The sequence below is a fragment of the Haemaphysalis longicornis genome, unplaced genomic scaffold, assembly GCF_048455015.1.
Source record: "Haemaphysalis longicornis isolate Haplotype H1 unplaced genomic scaffold, Haemaphysalis longicornis Haplotype H1 scaffold_4, whole genome shotgun sequence".
In the NCBI taxonomy this organism is placed as follows: Eukaryota; Metazoa; Arthropoda; class Arachnida; order Ixodida; family Ixodidae; genus Haemaphysalis; species Haemaphysalis longicornis.
The window spans coordinates 100,232,660-100,252,847 of NW_027526361.1; the positions used below are offsets into that span (position 1 = coordinate 100,232,660).

Below are 20,188 nucleotides of genomic sequence, written 5' to 3' on the forward strand. Positions count from 1 at the left end.
TCTTGCGCCGCTTGAGTCCACTGTTGGCCACCTAATTTCCGTAGTTCATCCCTACATCGTGTTGTTGGCCTTCCTCTTCTAAACCCATCTCTTGGTATCCACTCTGTTACCCTAATTGTCCACCGGTTGTCATTTCGCCTAACTACATGGGCAGTCCTAGTCAAGTTCTTTTCTTTACTTGAACTATGGTATCATCTACTCGAGTTTGTTCCCTGATCTAGGAAGCTCGTTTCCAGTCCCTAAGTGTTATTCCTATGATTATTCGTTCCATGGCCCGTTAAGCCGATTTAAGTTTGCTTTACAGTTGTTTAGTAAGGCGCCGTGTATCAGCTCCGTATGCCATAACCGGTAGTATGCACTGGTTGTATATTTTTCTTTTCAGTGATAGAGGTAACTTACTTTTCAATATTTGGGAGTGCTTGCCTAGTGTCCCCACCCCATAGCTATTCTACACTGTATTTCTGTCTCGTGGTTGGAATCAGCACTAACCATCGGTCCGAGGTAGTTACTATTCTTGTACTTCTTCTAGCGCTTCGTCGCCTAAGCTGAAGATGGCGGTTACGGCATGCTTATTCCTCATTACTTCAGACTTGTTCAATTTTATGTTTAGTCCCACGCCCATGCTTTTTAATTGTAGTTCCTGAAGCATTTTTGCAGGTGTTCTGCAGTCTCACTCAGCAATACTATCGCAACCGAAAACCTGAAATAGTCCACGTATTCTCCGTTTATCCTTATCCTGTGTTTTCCCAGTCAAGCTTTCTGAATACCCTCCAGACATGCTGTGAACAGTTTTGGCGAAATAGTGCAATCCTGTCTTACTCCGTTTTGGAGGGGTAATTTATCGTTGTTTGTGAAGCCTTATACGGCCCGTACATCCCTTATATATGTCGTTTAGAAGTCGTATGTAGGTCTCTTCTATTTTCCCCTGGTCGTTCTCTTCTTCCCTGGTCATTTAATGCTTTTAGCACGGCTGCGGTTTTCAGTGAGTCAAACGCTTTCTCATGGCCTATAAATGCACGTAAAAAGGTTTAGTGCATTCTCCAGATTTTTCTATGACTTGATTGACGACATGGATGTGATCGATGGGTGGGCACCCTTTCCTAAAGCCAGCCTGCTCTCAGGGTTGTTGTGAATCCAGACTGTTTCCATTTCCAATGCGGTTAAATGCAGCCTTGGTAAACAGCTTGTTAAAAACTGAGAGTAGGCTGATGGGTCCGTAATTTTTAGGGCCCTATCTTGGTATCTCCCTTATTATGAATCTGAGTAATGTTGGCATTTTTCCAGGCTATGGGCACTTTTTGAGCCCTTAAGCATCCTTAAAATAGTGCAGCAAGCTTTTCCGGCACTATATCTCCTCCTTACTTTAAGAAATCTAGGGGTTACGCCATCTTCACCTGCAGCTTTCCCTCTTTTCGCGACTTTGAGAGCCTTTCCTACCTCCTCTATAGTTACTAGCGGTACATCGCAAGTTAAGCTTGTACTTTCAGTAATTTTCCTTGATGTAACGTCGCTGGAATACAGACTGACTTAAAATCGTTCTGCTACTTCTATTCTCTCGTCCATGCTGTGCGTAATGTTACCCTGCTCGTCTTTGAGTGCGTACTTTCTGTCTTTGCTGATGGAAAGCTTCCTCTTAGGTGCTTTCAAACTTCCTCCAATTTGAAGCATACGTCTCTTCGATCACTGCCATGTTATATGCAAGAATGCCGTTTGTTTTACTTTTGTTAATCAATTCAGACAGCTCTGTTAATTCGACTTGATCCCCCGCATTTGGCACCTTCATGTTCTTACGTTTCGGAACTAGTTCATTCGTTTTCTTAGTCAGTTTTCTCATTTCATTCCTACATGCTACTTTTCGCACGGCTGCTGCAAATTCTTTGATCGCCGTTGTTTGGTTGTCATTTAACGTGTCTACGCCATCTTTGTTCTCCTCGTTTATAAGTGCGAATTTGTTTTGGAGAGTTGAATACTCCTCCGTCCTGGCTCTGACTGACTTTGTTCAGGGTTTCTTCTTTTTCACGAGTTTCATTCTGGCTCGTGTGAGATTTAGGCTTTCCTTGCATCTACCGATCCTGTGATCGCTGCTCCGAACAGTGCTTAGAACTTATATGTCCTCAAAAATACCTGTGCTGTTACTTAAAACAAAGGCGATTTCGCTTTTTAGATGTGAAGCATCTCTTGCTGGGGGGGGATGCCCCGCGCCCGGGCCCCGTCCGCAGCGCCTTTGATGATGATTGTGGCAGGATGCCCCTAGGGACTGGCCAACCAAAGAATCCATCACGAGATAGCTTCGCGTTCAACCACCATCGTCATCTTCCCGTAGGGGAACCGCTAAAGAAGAAGAAGGAGAAGAAGACAAAGCTGCGAAGAGGAGGGCGTGTGCGTTGCTCTCAGCCGGTGCACCAACGTCAACAACCTTTACCTCACCAACGCTGACGGAGACTACCGATTCTACCACAGAGACAACATCGACAAGAACATGATGGACGCTTATACGGCTTAATCACAACGGCTACGACTGTTTGTTTAACCCTCAAGAATTCTTCCATGTTGCCTGCTAATGGTTTATGAATTAAGTATCCCACTCATTGTTCTTTCTTCTCATGGAGCCGTCTGTAGCACAAAAAATGCCCGCTAGTCAGGTCCGTGAAGCCTTCTCCAGGCATTCTAACTTCACTTAACCCTATCATATCCCATTTAATTTCCTAGAGTTCATATGATAGTACAGCTATAAGCTTCCCTCGCTAGACAGGGTTCATGCGTTTTTTTTTTCGGGAAGGGGGGGGGATGCAATTCCGGCTTATCTGAAAAATGCGTCGACCAAAAAACAATAATGCCAATTTTATAGCAAACTTCTAACAACTCCACTGGATATTTAGGAAAGAATATGAAACAGTGACTAGGCCACTCACCGGCCGCTTTCTCGCCCGGTTTTAATGACGTCATATGGATTCATTCGCGTGATTGGAGGCCACCGACCAAAGCCACCGCCATGACACGTGGCTGCGATTGCACTGGTGCCTCTAGATTGATTTTATTATATCACGAGTACTAGCGTGGTGTGATGACTCTGATAACATTGATCACTCTGTATTTAGTATTGCCCCTTTAAGTGAGTGCTGACGTAGTGTAGTGCGAAACAGGAAAGTTTTTGCACCATTGCAAAGTTTTGCGGTTAAAAAATAGTACTTGAGTATTTGATTTCTTTTTTATCCTTATTTCTTGGCAAAACCAAGGGGAGGCTGAGACTAAAGGCGGACGTGGCCTGACAGGGACCTCACCCACCCGATTTACAGCGTACATATAACACGTCTGTTCCCAAATTTAAGCATAATAGCACAATCGTAATAGAGAAATAGCAGAAAGCAAAGTTATTACTACATTTTCTATGTATTATACAAAGCATAGGTCTAAAATTCACAGAAGGATCACAGTGTACACTGTGGGGAGCGCCTTGGCACGACACCTTCTGGCCTAGAGGGTGTTGCCCAGAGCCCCACGCCGCGAGCTCCCTTCCCTTGCTCTCCTCGCCTGCCGTGCGGCTACCGGGCCGCAAGACGTGAAGACGCCGGCGCCCGAGGGATGGCGCGAGTGAACGTGTAGGAGCGGGCGGTGGAGTAAGAGAAGCGCGGGGCTGGCGGGACTCGCACTGGAGACGCAGATAGTGTTTTTGGTGTGTGCGTGTGTATGCCCGGACGAGGATGTAAGTAAAGAGTTCTTTCACGCAACCGCAGTGTGCCTCATTCCTTTGCATGCCGTAGAGAGCAGGCCCACAACACATAAAGGCAGTAATTCGTACGCATGCAGTTTCATCAGTTACACTACTATTACCCAATTACTTATGAATGTATTTTTGCTTGTAATTGTTTTTAATTTCTACCTTTAGGGGAACATGTAGACATATATTTCAAACCCTTAATTTCAACGCCTTATTTCAAACCATAGACATATAGTTCAAACCCAGAATCGAGTTGAGGGAGTTACCAAAGGCTGGTTTCTTTAAATTATATGAAGTTGTCTTTCTTTTTATGGCCTCACTAAGGAGGCTCACAGTGCACTGCGGCAAGTGTGGTTATCGTTCTTGTTAAACGATGGACGTAAAGTTGATTGATGGTGAGGTTTAACGCGCCACTTAATTTCTACAACTCTTAGTGTGTAGCAGAGCGTTCGCGGTGTCGTTTCCACATTAGTTCGACGGGCCTCAAGGGCTGGTGGCGCATATGTGGGCCACCCGAACAGAAGCACTGGTTTAGGTATTATGTTTCTGTGGGCCGCAGTGCGTAGCCAGCAAAAAGATAAAAAAAAGGGATCCTGTGGCCGAACAAAATTTTAGTCAATTTCCCGCTTTAATAAACCCACACTCTTGATATTTTTGCTTTTACATAATAGTTTATCGATTAGGTGCATAAATAGCATAGGGGCAAGAAAGGGCGAACCGAAGAGGAAGGGAGAGATGGGGCGCCTACATAATTGCGGGGGGTGTTCTGACACCGAAACACCCTCCCTGGCTGCGACCCTAGAAGGGCGTCATAATGCGCATAAAGTACCTCCCGCTTTTTGCTTCTGTGCTTCGGGAAGTTCTATTTACGAGTGGTTCGGCACACCTCAGTTCAAGATATCAACAGGAACGACTACCACGGGCCAAGATCCTGGTGCGTCCAAACAGGAGGCCCCTGGGATACAGTTGTGGTAGCGATATCCGGGACCAAATAACTGTGCGTTCCAATGTAAAAGATCACAAGATATTAGTGGCCAGTTTCCTAGCCTGCCAACCAGGATCTAAATAAAAATTGAAAGGAGTTACCGATGCACTCTTTACGGTTTTTTGTGCCGGCTATTTGTGCCGGCCCCTGTTATGCAATGGCGCCCGGTACAAATTTGCTTTGCCTAGCTACGTTCCGATGGCTGAGCGGAATCATGCTTCGGTGAAACCGCCCGTGGCAGACATGCATCAACACGAGGGGAAACGGCGGAGGAACGGCTGACGCAACCACTTCGCCTCCATTCGGCGAATTGAAACTGCGGCAAGCATAGAGTCCTAATTGGAGGCATTTCAACTGCTCGCGGCGGCAACGGACCCCTGGGGGTATACAAAAGCAGTTCGGAAGTTGCGCGAGCGCGGCATTCAACGAAGGCACCCCGTTGAGGCGTGTTCTCGCTTTTGTGCGAGCCATGTAACGCCCTTGGTACCCTTGTAAGCACACAATGCATATAAGCGCTGCTTCAACTCACCGTCGGCTCGAACAACTTCGTCGCTCAACTCGGCACCGCTCTGGTAGCGGGCTGAGGAAAGCAATTTCGCAACAGTGGGGACATCGCTGGAATGGCAACGTCACAACACCCCCTACATCCTTCGCAAGACGCGCGGGGCCCTGTATTATTACTCGCCGAAGAATTTACCCTCCCTTCCCAAGGAAAGTTTAGAGACGCGCGAAAGCCAATGGCATCCAATCGATCGTCAAACCTTGAAAGACCCAAATCGCAAACGAAGAATGAACCCATGCGAGGATTTTTCGCGCACTAAGTAAACGCATCAACGAGCAATCTAAAAGTATACCGATACGTGGTTCATGGGATGAAGGTATAATATTGCACTCCTTCTGGAACCGTTCCTTTTTCGCAATTTTCAAGTAATCGTTATGACACAATGGGAGCCCGGTCTCACGCGCGTGCCGTGTGTCCGGAGATCTTATCAGAGCTTTGCGGCCGACCAACCGGTGTATGAGGAAATGCCTTAGTTTTTCGACAAAACGCCCTCGGTTCCACCAAGAAAGCTTTCGCTTTAAAAATGGCCACTAGTGTATCGCAGTGCCGTAGTGGGGTGTGCAGGCTGCGTTAATGTGAAGCGCTGTGCGTTCACAACGACCGCAGTCTCGCACACGAGGTCTGTCGTGTTCTCTGTTCATTTGCTGTACCTTGTATTTGTTGCACTGTTGGAGGACGAACCTCAGAGTGATGTTTGTTCTTGGCGCCATATTGCCGGACATGGCTCGGCGTCTTGAACCAAGAGTGCGGTTTTTTCTAAGAGCACGTACCCACTTGTCTCAAAGCGTCCACAAGAACCTGCTGCATTGAAGGTTGCTGCTGGATATAAGATATTCGCGAGTTTTAGCTGACCGTTTTTCACGGTCCGCTCCGCTCCGATAGTAAGCTGGAGCGGCATTGCGCATGCGCGGTGCGTTTGGCCACAAACGGCATTGGCGCCGGTGGCACTGAGCTTGCCCCCGATACCGGAGCGGACCGTGGAAAAGGGGTAGCTAAAACTCTCTATGAAGTGCAGAACCCTTTCGGAGCTCGCCTTGTCGTCGTTGCTCGCTGTAACGCTCGATATGAAGTGACTGCCGGAATCAGGCGGCGCAACGAGTTAACGGACCCAGTAGAGCCCGGCGAGCCGTCGTATGGCGTCCCGCAGATGCTTCGAAAACCAAGCGGTTTAAATAGTCAGAAGCGTTCGAAACTCGTTAACCGCTGGCGCTTGTCATACACCTCCCAGTTTTTTAGTGCAAAGAAAACGGTAGGTACGTGTGAGGCAAATTATATGTAATTAACCGGTAGCCCCCACATTCATTTAGTTTCTAATGCTCGTTGGGTTGGTTTATACGATAGTGAGCGAAAAAATGTGGCTCTGCAACGCCGGCACGTGCGGGGGAAAAAACAAACACAAAAACAACCGAACTCCCACTGGCGCTCTTTCAGGCAGGTGGCACGCGAGCACTGCGTAGGCAGGAAGTTTGAATTGCATTGGGTGGTAGCAGTTAGCGGATAACGGCGCTACAGCGCATTATGGCGAATAACTGCTCTGCACTTCCGACAGCTTCCACGGTGAGTGGAATGGCTTTAATTTTAGGCTTACCTTCCGGTCTCATGGTCCGTAGTGGATGGGTATCGCAATGTGCCGCAGTCCACCGCCATAAGTGCTGCAATGCCCACGGTTGCCAGCAGTGTGACGACAACGTTGTGCCACGCGATGATTCGCGGCCGTGGTTGCCACTTGTGCACAAATATGGCGCCGGCAAATGTACCAACCATGTTCGATACTATCACCGTTGGCCCTGCATGGAATTTAGAGTAGTAGTAGTATAAACGTTTATTTGCCATAAATATTAAAGGAGCGGAGGATGATCTCCAGCGTTGGTCTTGAGGTGATCGCCCTCTTGGAATAAAATAATTTTGCAAATTTCTCGGTCTGACGATTTCATAAAGACAAGGTAGAACAATCATTGCAACCTGTTGAAGTAACTTAATGACTGTTTCAGCCGTTCATCCGGGTCTGATAAGGTATTCACTGCTACATAGGGTCAGCTTTGCCCTCTTAGATTGCCGCCCTCAATATTCATGAGTGCGTTCGTTACATTTCAAGAACGTGCTCTGTGGCACCCTTTTATTGAAGATAAGATTGCAGCGCACGGCGTGTAAAGTACCTTATCGCGCCCGTGATGTTCACCAGTGTGGCGGCAAAGAAGCGCCCAGGCCCTTGCATCCTGGGATGAGGGAAGTCCAGTGAAGTTGTCGCTCTGGTTGGATTTGCTTTGTTGGGGTTTGACTGTATGGCGAATTTTCTGCATTCATTTATAAGGACAGTGGACCTATCCCTACGTCACACACTAAGGACACACCCGATTGTTGGTTAGAGACCATGACCTTTTAATTATAGCGCAGATACTCCAATCGCACCACAGCCTCTAGTGCGCCGCACAGGTGGCCGCCGAGGAGCGCGCGTCATTGCGCAATGTCAGGGGGAGGGACGCCAGGAGAGAGAGAAAACTTTAATTGATTGTTTGATTGATTGTAGGGTTCAACGCGGCGACGCAACGCAGGTAATGAGGTGCGCCGTAATGAAGGGCTCCGGATTAATTTTGACCAGCTGGGGATCTCTAATGTGCGCTGAAATCTCGTACACACGTGCGCTTTTCGCTTCCATCAGAAAAGCGGCCGCCGCGGCCGGGAATAGAACCCGCGACCTCGTGCTCAGCACCGCAACGCCTTAGCCACTGAGCCACCGCGGCGGGTGAGTTAACTTTAAGGCTGTCGAGGGGACTAAAGGGAGATTGGAATGCTGGTCGACTTAAAACAGAGATGGGAACATTGCCTGGGACAGCTAGCGCCTGCAACAGAAAAAGTAATTTTCAGCCTGCTCTAACGGCAGAGCTAGAATTAGACGAAGCGTATAAAACATAGGTATATTAGTTTCTTTGGTAAGATGACACGTCATTACGCCGCTACAAAGGGGAGGCAATCAATCAATCAATCAATCAATCAATCAATCAATCAATCAATCAATCAATCAATCAATCAATCAATCAATCAATCAATCAATCAATCAATCAATCAATCAATCAATCAATCAATCAATCAAAAGGCACGCGGGACGAGGAGTACACACCACTCGGGAAAGAGGCGGTGGCGGTAAAGGGAATATCATAGGGCAAGGGGGAGTAAGAGGGTAAGAGGGATTATAAGAGGGGCGTAGGAGGGGCGGGCTGTAACTAGACTATCCTCGTGGGTCGCCATGCTTCACTGAGCAACACGAAGTGCGGGAACGCGCGCTTGCAAAGACTAAACTCACATGTACTGATCTTCTTAAAGTAGGCTTCGCCTACAAACCCAAATGCATTGTTGGGAAGACATTTTCTTTCAGAGGCAGTGTAGGCCATCCTATGTCAAAATATGTTTTATGAATCTTTCTATACGCTGAACATGTTCCTCTGAGTATTGTTGCCGCAGGCGCGAGACTCTGGGATCCTAGCCGTATATACAGATTCGTTGTAAAAGGTAAGTCCTGCTTTTTACCCTTCTTCAGTTGCCTCCGGCGGCGCCTGCTTCTTTATGTCAGCGATAAAACGGCGCAGGCTTTCTACTTGCACCAACTAGAAACGTCGCATCAATACTGGCGACGATCAGCGAGCAGAGACGCTACTGCTCCTCAAAAGGCACATGTCACCTTCAGACCTGGCAGTAATGAAATTGCAGTAATTAAATTGCCTTTTGCTGCAATGAGTAATGTAATGAATTACTTTTGAGTGTTGGTAATTTACTAATGTAAAAAAGTACTTCAGGCCAGTAATTTTATGAAAATTACTCATTACTTTCCCCATTACTTTTGACTACGATGTAGCCTGCCCGCTTGTCTTACGCATAAACAGTTGACCAAGGAGAGTTGACCAAGTAGAGTTGCAATGCCCAGACAGTCTCTGGGCATTAGAACTCTGGGCATTGGAACTCTACGAACGCGAAGGAGACAATGCTTCGATGAGAGTTCTGCCTGCTTTCTCGTGCCTCTCCGTTCAGTTTTCATGCGTTGCGGCAATGCCGTGGTGACAGTCAGTCGGATTAAACAAAAACGTGCATATTGTGTTCAAGCCTTCGTTACACTGGTCACTGATGTAAGCCCGCTGCTAGGGAGGTGCGTTTTTTCATCCAGTGTATATGTATATGAGTGTAAATAAAGTGTACATGAGTTGGTAGTGTATGAGTGAAAAATCTAAATTAATTTCAAAATAACTTCATTACTTTTGAAAAGTACCTAATGTCACCAGCCACCAGTAATTTCTAATGAAAGTACATTTCGGAAATTTCTAGGAAAGTAATGAGTAATGTAATTTAATTACTTTTTAGAAGTAATTTTGACATGTCTGGTAACCTTCACGTGCGGGAACGAGGACCACAGAAAGTGCAGAATCTGCTCTCCGTTGCGCGCTGCAAGCAAAAAATACCCTCTTCTGAACTATTACTCGCACGGGAAGGAGATGGACAATTGGTTTACAATATATCAGTCCAATAAACAAATCTCGTCGCCGATGCTGCAAAGTTTCACCTTTTGTTTCCCAAACTAGCAGATGACATGAATTCGCCCCTTCTTCTGCCCCTGAAAGCCCGTCACTTGCCATGGAGTCTTGTTAAAGGCGCTGTACCAATGTATTGTGAGTTGCTGGCTTGGCAGTTCGGGTCGGTGCCAAAAGGCGAAGGTAACCATTGGCTATTTGTACAGCATCGATGTATTAAGTTCCATCAAGGGCGGTGTGGGATGCACGGCAAACACGTGCGGTCAGCGAAAAAGATGTGCTAGCCGGCCTGTTGCCAAACACCTAATTTTTAAAGTCGGTTCTTGTCGAATTTCAGACGTCGCGGTATCTCTCCTAAATACCAGCCCCCTTTAAGGGGCAACGGCAAAGTTGCTGCCGGACATCGGTATAGCAACAATTAGTTCACAAACCCTCGCTAAAGATTACTGTGCTTTGTTGTATCGTTGCACGGTTCGGTGAAGCTGTGGCAATGAAAGAAAAGGCAGCTTACCCGTGAAAAGGCTAGCTCTTGAAGTTGTCTGCTGGAATTGGTGCTGGGTATACTTTGGGAATGTTATGTAGTAGCCTGTCAAAGCTATGTACACGGCGATGTTGCCAAGAGTCCTGTAAACGTACACAGGGTTTCTGGCCAGCCGCTTGAGTACTTGAATGGCACCTGAAAGAGACACAGTCGAAGGTATTATGTGTCGTACATGCATAAGTGTTGTATCATTTGAGCGACCAATACGCCTCCGTCGACATTAAATTAAAGCGTTTGGACAGAAGTTTCCTAATGTCTCTGTACTGTAAAAATCATTTAGTGGATTTAGTGAGCTAGAACAAGGAAGCTGTCAACAAATAAGTAATCCCTTATTTAAAATGTCGTTCCAAAGGCGCTGATAGGACGGATAGTGTCGCTCATAGTCCGCGCGGTATAGCATGGCCCGCGGTTGTACTAGTTGTTTCTCTGCCTTCTTCTTTGCGCTTAGTTAGGCCCAAGAAACACTCCCGTCTTAACAATTCTTCGCAGAGTGCTATTGTCTTGTTCAATTGCAAACACAAGCTAATGAATCCCTTTTTACAAGGCTATTTATAGATATACCGGCAAATGCCTGCCCATTCTTTTAGTCCAGATGAAAACCCACTGTATACGAGAGGTAGTCTCAGGCAGGAACAGTTACTCCAATGCACGAATCGCCGCCACAGTATGCGGCTGTGAGTTTAAAACAAGCCGCCAAGAAATTGTCAACTCGGTGCAGACGGCGCGGTCTCTTAATAGTATCACGCAAAAAAGGATTAACCGACAGTCCAGGGCTACTTGAAGCGACGGAACAATTGACGAAAGACACTGGTGCTCTTGTCCGGCCCCAATGTAATGTGCGAATTTGTGGCTGCTTGTCCTTCCGTATGAAAAAGTCCCTACCGTTACTCGTGCCGCGCGAATCCGGTCAGTTAATTTGCGCAATCTCGATATAACATGTTCATACGCCGTTGAAAGCGGTTGATTTGCGAAGCTTTAAGTTACCGGCGCTATCGTTAGCTACTTTGTGTGCTTTACTGCAGCGTGTTCAGGTCCACCCATAGCACCGGTTTCTTTTGGTCGAGGCGTCGACTGAAGGAAATCGGTAGCTCAGTTTCACTCGAAACAACCGCTTTCATTCGGTTGGTCATGGCATTTCCTACGTCATACTAATGAAGTTGTTATCCTGCAGTGATTAGTTGTACTTACCCTACAAGCTAAACAGTTTAATGCAAGGAACTAATCTTATCTTAATCTACTGGTTCCTCATGTCGCCAGCTACGATGTTGGGGGCTCCATCTGACCATAACCATTTATAGAAGTTTGACACATTGAACTAACTTAAGTGGGTAAGACATTGCCATTCAGCGGGTTCCCTTTTTGTGCAAAGATTTGGCAACTTAGTGATGTGAACAATAAACATATTTTCATTTCTAAATCTTGAAGGGCACGCTTACCTTTAAGTTCATCGCGTATGGATGGTCTAGGTGCGCGAGGGGAGGTTCGGGCTTGTTCCGACGCGTCCCCCTTTTGTGATCGCCGCAGCTTCCTGGGGAAGAGTGCCACAGGAAGGGCGCTGACGAAAAGACAGGCAGCCAGCACCAGGTATCCCATCCACCACGCGCCGATCCAGCGGGGGTCCTGTGGCGTGATTCCGGAATCCGCTACCACCAAGCGAAGGACAAAGAGGTTTCACTCTCCGTTTGAAAGCACTACCTTAGCAAATACACGTGCTTGTGGAGTGGTTTCTCCCTCTAAGTTCGTGTTGAGGCTACATCACTGCTCGAACATCGTACATAATCATCATAATCAACAGCCGACTTAGGTCTGCTGCAGGTCGGAGGCCTCTCCCATTGACCTTCAACCGCTCCTGTCCTGCGCTTCCCGAATGAATTGCCCCATCCCCCCTTTCCCCACTTTTTTGACACGATAGAGTTTTATGCTGGGATACACAAACATTTCACTCACGTCATATCCGTCACGGGAGTGACGCCAGTATAACGAAGCAAGCGGCTTGTGAAGAGTGCATCTCTGCACACAGGCACTTCTTGCGGGGAAGCACCCTTTTGTACTAAAGAGTACGTTATACTTGGGGTTGTTTGTTTGCGGGTTTGGTATTTTAACGCGAAAATTTTTTATGCCGGGATACACGAAGGTTTCACTGATGTCATATCCGTCACGGAAATGACGGCAGTAAACCTTTGCTAAAGCGACTCGCCAGCATGACATCGCTCGCCAAGCACATCCCCAAGACAGCCGCCGACCCGCAAATCATACTCAGCGGCAGATTTCGCTGCACATTTCACTTTCGTGTTCTACTGATTCCTATGACAGAGGAATCAACCACAGTTTTTTATTTCCTCGCTCCAACGCTTTCCCCTTTTTCTAGGCGCCCCTTTTGATATCCAGTCTGTTAAACTGGTGGTACACCGATTGCCTCAGTACATGGCCAGCCCAAGTGCATTTTTTATGTTTCATGATATCATGTACTCGAATTTTTTCCGTTGTCTAGGAAGATCGTGTCCTCTCCCTAAGTGTTACTCCTATCTTTCTTAGTTCCACGGCCAGTTGGGCCCATTTAGATTTGGTGTCGAGTTGTGTGGTAAGGCGTGAAGTTTCCGCTCGTTACGTCCTCACTGGCAGGATGCATTGGTTGTAAATTCTTCTTTTGAATTGTAGGGGTAGCTTACTTTTCCCTATTTGGGAGTGCTTGCGGAATGCACCCCTGTCCATATCTATGGGTTGGGTCAGCACTGACACCCTGTCCGAGATAGTTGTATCCTTTTACTTGTTTCAGCGTTTCGTTACATTTCATAAATGCTTTCAGCAGGTTCATTCATCATTACTTTAGATTTATTCGTATTTCATTCAAGTGATTAGCCATTGCATTGCTCTATGGCACGATAGTGAGTATTCTTCAAAGTTACTGCCTTTCAACGATGGCTATCGTCGTTCCCGAAGTTTCCCCCTACCACCTTTCCCTTTTCTCTCTTACACTATGTGCCTTTCCTTTCTACTTTCGCTGCCCTTTCTTTGCCCTCTCTCTCCTCTAATCTGATTATTGTCGCATGTTCCCCGCCTTTTACCCCCTTCTTCGTCATATCTCTTGCCGCTAATCGTACTCTCCGCCTCCATTTCACCCTTTTCTTCGTAAGCCTTCCCCCTTGTCCCCTTACGGCTGCACTCGCGTTTTCCTGCTATAACGCCTCCTGCTTTCTCCTCCCTTTCTGTACCTCACTTTCTCTCCTCCATTTCTGCCCTTTACATCCCTCTTGTCGTTACAAACCACTCACCCGCAAGTTTCCACTGGGTCAGTAACAACCTTGTAAGAAGGCTCAGCCGTACGTTTATGACTCGCTCGAGGGACTGGCAGGCTAAAATTTTCGCATTCAGGCAGTCACAGAAAGAGTATCACCGTTAAAAGAACTCGGGTTACTTATGCGACTTGCACCAACCAGGCAAGGAGAAACTGGCAACAAGGAGGATTGGCCCTTACATCTCAGGTCCTCATAGTGACTCAGGCAGAAGGATCCAAGAGTAAGACCAATTACTGGGCCAATGAAACGGCAAATGTAGATGCCGCCTGCAAACAGTAAAAAAAGTGGATAGGTGAGCGCTGCCTTACAACGCCACATTGGTTTATTGTCTCCCTCCTACCGGAAACGGACAGAGAGAGAGAATAAATATTTTTTTTGGCGGGTGCCCGATCAATGGTCCCTCCTTCCATAGGCCACTAATGTAAAGTTTCAATAGTCTCTCAAATTTTAAGCTGCACAATTCTTGTGGCGTTGAGTTTATTTATTTCTTTATTTATTTATTAACATACCTACATTCGCCAAAAGGAATTGTTGTAAGGGGGTTTGATACATGAAATAAACACAATGAATCACAAGCACGGCGTAATGGTAACAAGGAAAGAAAATTCAGCGTTTAGCATGTTTATGGCAGCATACACAGATTACAGCAGCAACAGCGGAAATAGATGACAGCGGGACACTAAAAAAAGGGTTCAGATAATGTTGTGCTCGTACGCAAGTGCTGCCAGAGCGCAGCGGAAACAGTTCAGTGAGGCCGGCAACAACAGTGTCGCGTAGGTCCTCCCGCTCTTTAATAGACGAGGGGAAAATGAGGCTTGGGCATTATTCTCGACGCTGTAAAGTCACCTTTAACTGTGAATTCGTGGGAAGCTTTGTATGATTGGCTTCCAATATTGGTCACATGCTTCCGGTTGACGAGGCGGTTGTTTGTGCTTTCGTCATTTGGCGTTTCATGACGTTTACCGGCCCTAGTTCTAAAGTTTGCCTTACTTCGGTGTACTGGAGCCGCATAATTCTTGTCCGGCAATAAAAAAACAAGCGAAATGCAGCTGACATGTGACAACGTAGGGCTGTCTTTGCTATTCAACAACAATACGGCTTGTATATGGCACGCCCTTTTTGTCATTAGCTGAGAAGACGTGACGAGGTGTAACCAGTTGGCGGGAACGCTTACGTCACGCCCTGGCAATTTCAGCCTGAGTAAAAGTGACGTGATGTTACGTAACAGCTTGCAAAAAATGGCGGCTGCCGTCGCCCCGAAATGGGGAAAAAAATTTGTACCGACCTTCGGCGCCGTAAAATCTCTTGAATTTGTAGCAGTTTCACACGACGCGCGGTTTAAAACTGTTTTCTAGGGAAAGAAATAATAGTTTTTACTGTTTGCAGGTCAGCGATAACGGAGCATAAAAATAGCGTCCCGTATTTTGTTTTCATGTGTGGAAATACAATAAATATTATTTGTTTGACGTAATAGCAACATAAGAGAGCAGTACAAGTATCCTCTTAGCAAGCTTTTGGGTCACATGATCGAATTCAAGAGAAAAAAAAAAGAACAAAGAAATATGACTGTTTTATTTATTACTCCGCTGATTCAGTTCGAGCTTGACGAATGAATGAATCCGAGGCATCAGTGCGCTCCGCCGTTATCAAGCGTAGCGTTTCGCTGTTCTTTCGGCGTCATACATCCGATGGTCACGGACGTCTTTTTCTGTGATCGCGCCGTAAACTGGTAACAGAGCAGCAGACGATAGCGTGGCGGCGGTGACCGCCGGGAAGGTGATAACGCAACAAAGCTTGCAATTAAGCAGAGAGCTAGACTATATTAGTAAAAGCGATTAAAAGAAATAAATAAATACGCAAAGAAGATTTTGCGATGTTCTTTAGCTGAACACCCGCCTTTCGCTCGCGTTTAAATCATCGTTACTTGGTCGCCTTGTGGTGTTAACGCCAATTTCAACCTGAAAAAATGCGTTTCTCTTGCCAGCCTCAGCTTCCGTCCTAATTTTTATAAAACATGCCATGTGTTTTTATATCTTTCATGGGAAATACTTGATAGCTTGGTTGTGATTTTTCTAAGCCAAGCATCAAGTTACACTGCATGTCGTCATATTTATACGTGCATCACGTTACTGATGGCTTACGTCTTGTTTACGCAAAAAACATGGCGAATCCACAGGGAATTTATGCAGCCTCGAACAGGGCCCTTGGAATGCAGACGTACGGCATGAACATTCCCGTATTTTTATACTCTTGTCCGTTCGTTTAGATATATACGTAGGCGGATGGAGTTACTGATATCGATTACTGCCACCTCCTCAAAGACAATCCGTTTCAAGAACAGATGTCAAGGCATACAGCGTTCTTTCTCAATAATGTTCGTCCGGGTGACCCTGTGTGTCTTTAATTTCCGAAACACAAAGCAATGGTGACACTTCACTACCGTTAAATGTTTGCTCCATACGGCCAAACGTAGGATCCATTTGGATCATTAACACTACACAACACCAAAAAGAGGTCTTGGGTGAAAGAAAACAGCCCATTTTCATTTTTTTGGGTAGATCTAACTGGCAGATTTTTTTGTCCAGTGGAAGTAACAATGAAAACAGAGGCACCACCTTCATTTGTGCCCACGGTTGGTGATGTTCTCACAAATAAAAGGAACAGCATTAACTCCCGTGTACGCGACATGTCGGCTTTGCACGTCTTTGCGTGTCTGAATTTTGTCAATTTTTATGACGTCCCGTCCACTTTTCATAAGACGTGCAGGACGCTTTTAGTAAATACAAAGGTTTTCATGGAAACTCAGTAACCTGTGCATCTATACAATGTGCTAGGGGTGTCTTATGGACTTGGAAAAAGGGGATGAAAGCAATTTTGAAATGCTTGATATCTGATTTGACGATGCTTTGAATGCATCGCCCTGAATTCACCTCAGTACGAATTATATATTTCGGGTTGTGTATGTTTAATATGGTTTATGCTTTTGCATTTCTTCTGTGTTTGTTACTTCTAAGCTAATAAAAATTACTGCATAAGGGTATAACACGTCATATGTAAACTGAAAAGTGCTCATGTTCATGTTTTTATCTTCATTTTCACAAATGTTCTGGGTTTTTTTTTGTTGAAACTGATAAGTGCTCATGCGCACCTTTAATGTTTACTTACTGCAATGCATTGTGATTGGCTGTGATCGAACTGTTGAAGGTATTACCTGCATTGATATGTTTACATGCGTAAGTGACCGGGACCCCGTCCGGTGATTTTTCACATTCAGTCCTTGTCTCCCCTTAGACAGGTAAACTTTCTAGGAAATAAATTAATTAAGGAAAACAAAGATGAACTTATATTTACATATACCATGACTGCAGCAAAAACATTCCAGCATGCTACCAAAATTACCAGCAGCTAGATATTTCAGCCATGAAGAACTTAACGGAGCTGTGGCAGCAATACTGCATGCAACCTTGCCAATCGGGCACACTTTATGCCTAGCGTTTAAGCCCGTCAACTGAAAAAAAATCATGCTGTTGGTGTAAAGACTGTAAATCAAGGAATCGAGCCATTAGAAAATGAGTATGTCAGCGTTTGAAACCTACACCAGGCTTACATACTTGCAAGGTGGATCTATTCGTAAAGGCGTACTGGACAACGTTTTAGTGATACGGATCAGTGAATATCTGCAAAACTGCGCTTTCCGCTACCTTTCTTCCCTCTACAGTTTTACCACTCTTCCCACCGGGCATATGTCCTCCCTACTTCTATAAAGTAATTCCCTTTTTCTCTATAATTAACCCCGCATATTTCTCAGTAGACATGTACAATGAATGAATGAATGAATGGATGAATAAATGAATGAAGCTGAAAAGGGCGTGTGCAATCAGGAAATAAATATGTCAGTATTACAGACCAACGCGGCGTGCGTCGGTGGCAGCTCAAGAGCGGTGCTCTGCCGTTCTGTCGTAGTGCGAAGCCTCTCAATCATTATCATAGAGGGAAAGAATGCTGGCGAGCAAGAAAACGCACTGTTGGGAACACCAGACACAGTTGGTGTGTGACGCGAAAGGCGGGGCGCCCGAAACGCATGGGCTACTACCGTGCATAACCAAGCAGCGCTCCTCCTCCCCCCTCTATCCCTCTTCCCCGCTTGAGCGCCACCCCTGGCATTTTAAATGACTTTTAATTAGACGCGTGAGCGTATCTGCCCTAACCCTCAATGCTAATTTCCTTTGCAAGTTTATGAAGCTTGGCGATAGAAGTTGGCCGGCGCCAAAAGCGAGGACTAATCCATGCAGTTGTGCAGTCTCCAAGTGGACTAAAATAAGAGAAATATTCTGACAAACAGCCAGTAAACAACAGGAAATCATTAGATTAAGCACCCTTTGCAAAAATGAGAGGTAGTACGCTCATGCCACTTACTGGTTCGGTTCGTGGAATGGCCGACAATTTTCTGCGGTATGTTTAGATTTGACGGTACCAAAAATCTGTAAATGTGCTTCCTTCTAGACACAGAGTTGCGCTCTTCTACGGCAATTCTAGTAAAATGCCCAGGAGTCATTTCTGGCATGAACTTGTGAAACCATTCAGTGCCAGGCTTAACTTCGCATTTAACATTTTGGTCGTGGTCCATAGCATTCTTGTCGTACCACGCACGTGTTTATATACAACAGAAAATGGCTCCCAAGACAATAGCATAAGCATCTGCAAATGTACCGTCTTCACCTCTTAAATACCAAAAGATAATGCATATTAATTCGGACTATCTATATATTCGAAAACAGCAATACTTCTCAAAGCAATATTAAGCCATACCGCGTTATATTACTTATATGTTTTAAATTTCCCAAAGAGAAATATCTATCCGCGTGTTTGCTAGTATAACAATATTAAATTACCATGGGTAAAATGAACTTATTCTGATATTAGGTAACTTGTAATATAATCTCTATATGTCTTGAGCAAATGAATGATTATTTAAGAGCTATCTAAGACCTGAGAATCAGAGTGAACATATTTGAAGCGTTGTCTTGTTTTCTGCTCCTAGCTGAACTGTTTCTTCTTGTAGTACATTTCACACTTCCTTGAGTACTATGCTTGCGTGCATTTCGGGCATTTGTTTGAATAAACATTTTTGCTCGAACCCTTGTATGTGTTGCTACTTATATTGCAACCCGCGTTATATGTGTTACACATATTTCTGCACCTTGTAATGTATTTGTCTGGTCACCTCTTGTACGCAGCTAAAAGCATGCAGCCACCTGGCTGGGCAGCCAGATGCGGTTCTTAGCATCTATTCTTATAGCAATCTAGTTAAATCACATGATTTTATATTCGTGATTTTTATTTTAATGCATTTACTCGGAGCGTCCAACAGAACGAACGTTCGTAATGAAACCCCTGGCCTTTGTTAAAAGAGCTAGTTACATTAAAAAAACTATCAAGCACTACTTTGTCGATGCGCAAAAACCAGTACTAATCTTAAATACGGCTAAACTGTGCGTCCACCGCGGGAACGGACTTACCAAAGTAAAGCGCCGAATTTTTCTTCTTAACGTTGTCGTCCATGTATGTCGTGCCGACAACGTAACAGGCGACACCACCCAGGCCATTTAGGAAGTTGCCCAGAAAGAGAAGCACTACGGCACCGATCGTAGACCAGTCCGAGTAGTGTGCTGTGCAACGGTCGGACGGCCTTTGGTAATCACTTCCCCTGTCGCTGTCCGTGCAGAATTGCAGTGGTGTGGCACCCAGGCTACCGGGAGTGCCGCCTGGATGTTCCAACAGGTGCGTTCCAGCCCCGAAGATGGCGTAAGGGAGGTAGCTTGCCAGGGCACCGACGAGTGATAGGAGCATGCCTCCCGATATCCAGTTTGGCATGCTTGTGCGCCGCAAAAATACCAAGAACACAACAGTGGCCAGTAACGGACTGAAGTCATCGGCGACCAGGATGACGCTGGACACCCGGCTGGATATGGAGAAGCGCTTCTCTACGCTGGACAGCGTACCCACCATGTAAGCGCGGTAGGCACCTTGGCTGATGCCCAGGAGTCCGAAAACTACCCCGTAAAAGCGTGACGTAGCGAAGCGCTGAAGCCAGTCCGGCCGAAAGTGACCACATCCGCAGCGATAAGCAGGGTCGTCTTCACCTTCGAAGTCGCTGTCGCTCACTGCTGAGTATGCGGGCAGATCCTTGTTGGGCACGAGCTTTTTATCTCGGTCACCCCCAGCACGATTATCGGTGATTGTCATGGTTTTGATTGGTTAGCTTTGGTTCTGGCGGTAGTGCAGGGCGGTGCAGCTTGTCTTCTGTCGGATTACCCTGCGTCGTAGAGAAGGCGCATTGTTTGTTTATTTTAATCCCGTAATTAAATTAAAAAGACAAATGGAAGCGTTCCAGGATGTTACAGGCCTTGCATCGTTTCTTTTGTCTTTGTAAACGGTAGGAACGTATACGTACGTGCTGTAGGAAGCGCAAAGGAAATGCCAATTTCGCTAGCACGCAAGAAAATTGGCGGGAGCTGTAAAAGCTGTCAGCAGGCAGCCTTTCCTCTAAAAGTCATGAGCGGATCATG

The 20,188-nt window shown here is 45.9% G+C and overlaps 1 protein-coding gene across 2 annotated transcripts in view; it reads right to left on the reverse strand.

Moving 5' to 3' along the window:
* LOC144179170 (solute carrier organic anion transporter family member 74D-like) overlaps window positions 1–19,931 on the reverse strand; it is a 47,893-nt gene extending 27,962 nt beyond the window's left edge. The window contains exons 1-5 of one of the 2 annotated variants that reach the window (XM_077707414.1): window positions 19,139–19,931; window positions 13,799–13,885; window positions 11,760–11,966; window positions 10,294–10,458; window positions 6,854–7,052 (exon numbers count right to left, since the gene is read on the reverse strand). In XM_077707414.1, the coding sequence (XP_077563540.1) occupies window positions 6,854–7,052; window positions 10,294–10,458; window positions 11,760–11,966; window positions 13,799–13,885; window positions 19,139–19,865 (1,385 nt within the window). In that variant the 5' untranslated portion in view covers window positions 19,866–19,931. The remainder of the gene's footprint in view (window positions 1–6,853; window positions 7,053–10,293; window positions 10,459–11,759; window positions 11,967–13,798; window positions 13,886–19,138) is intronic. The other variant, XM_077707415.1, reaches the window with a different exon arrangement.
* Window positions 19,932–20,188: the final 257 nt, after the last annotated feature.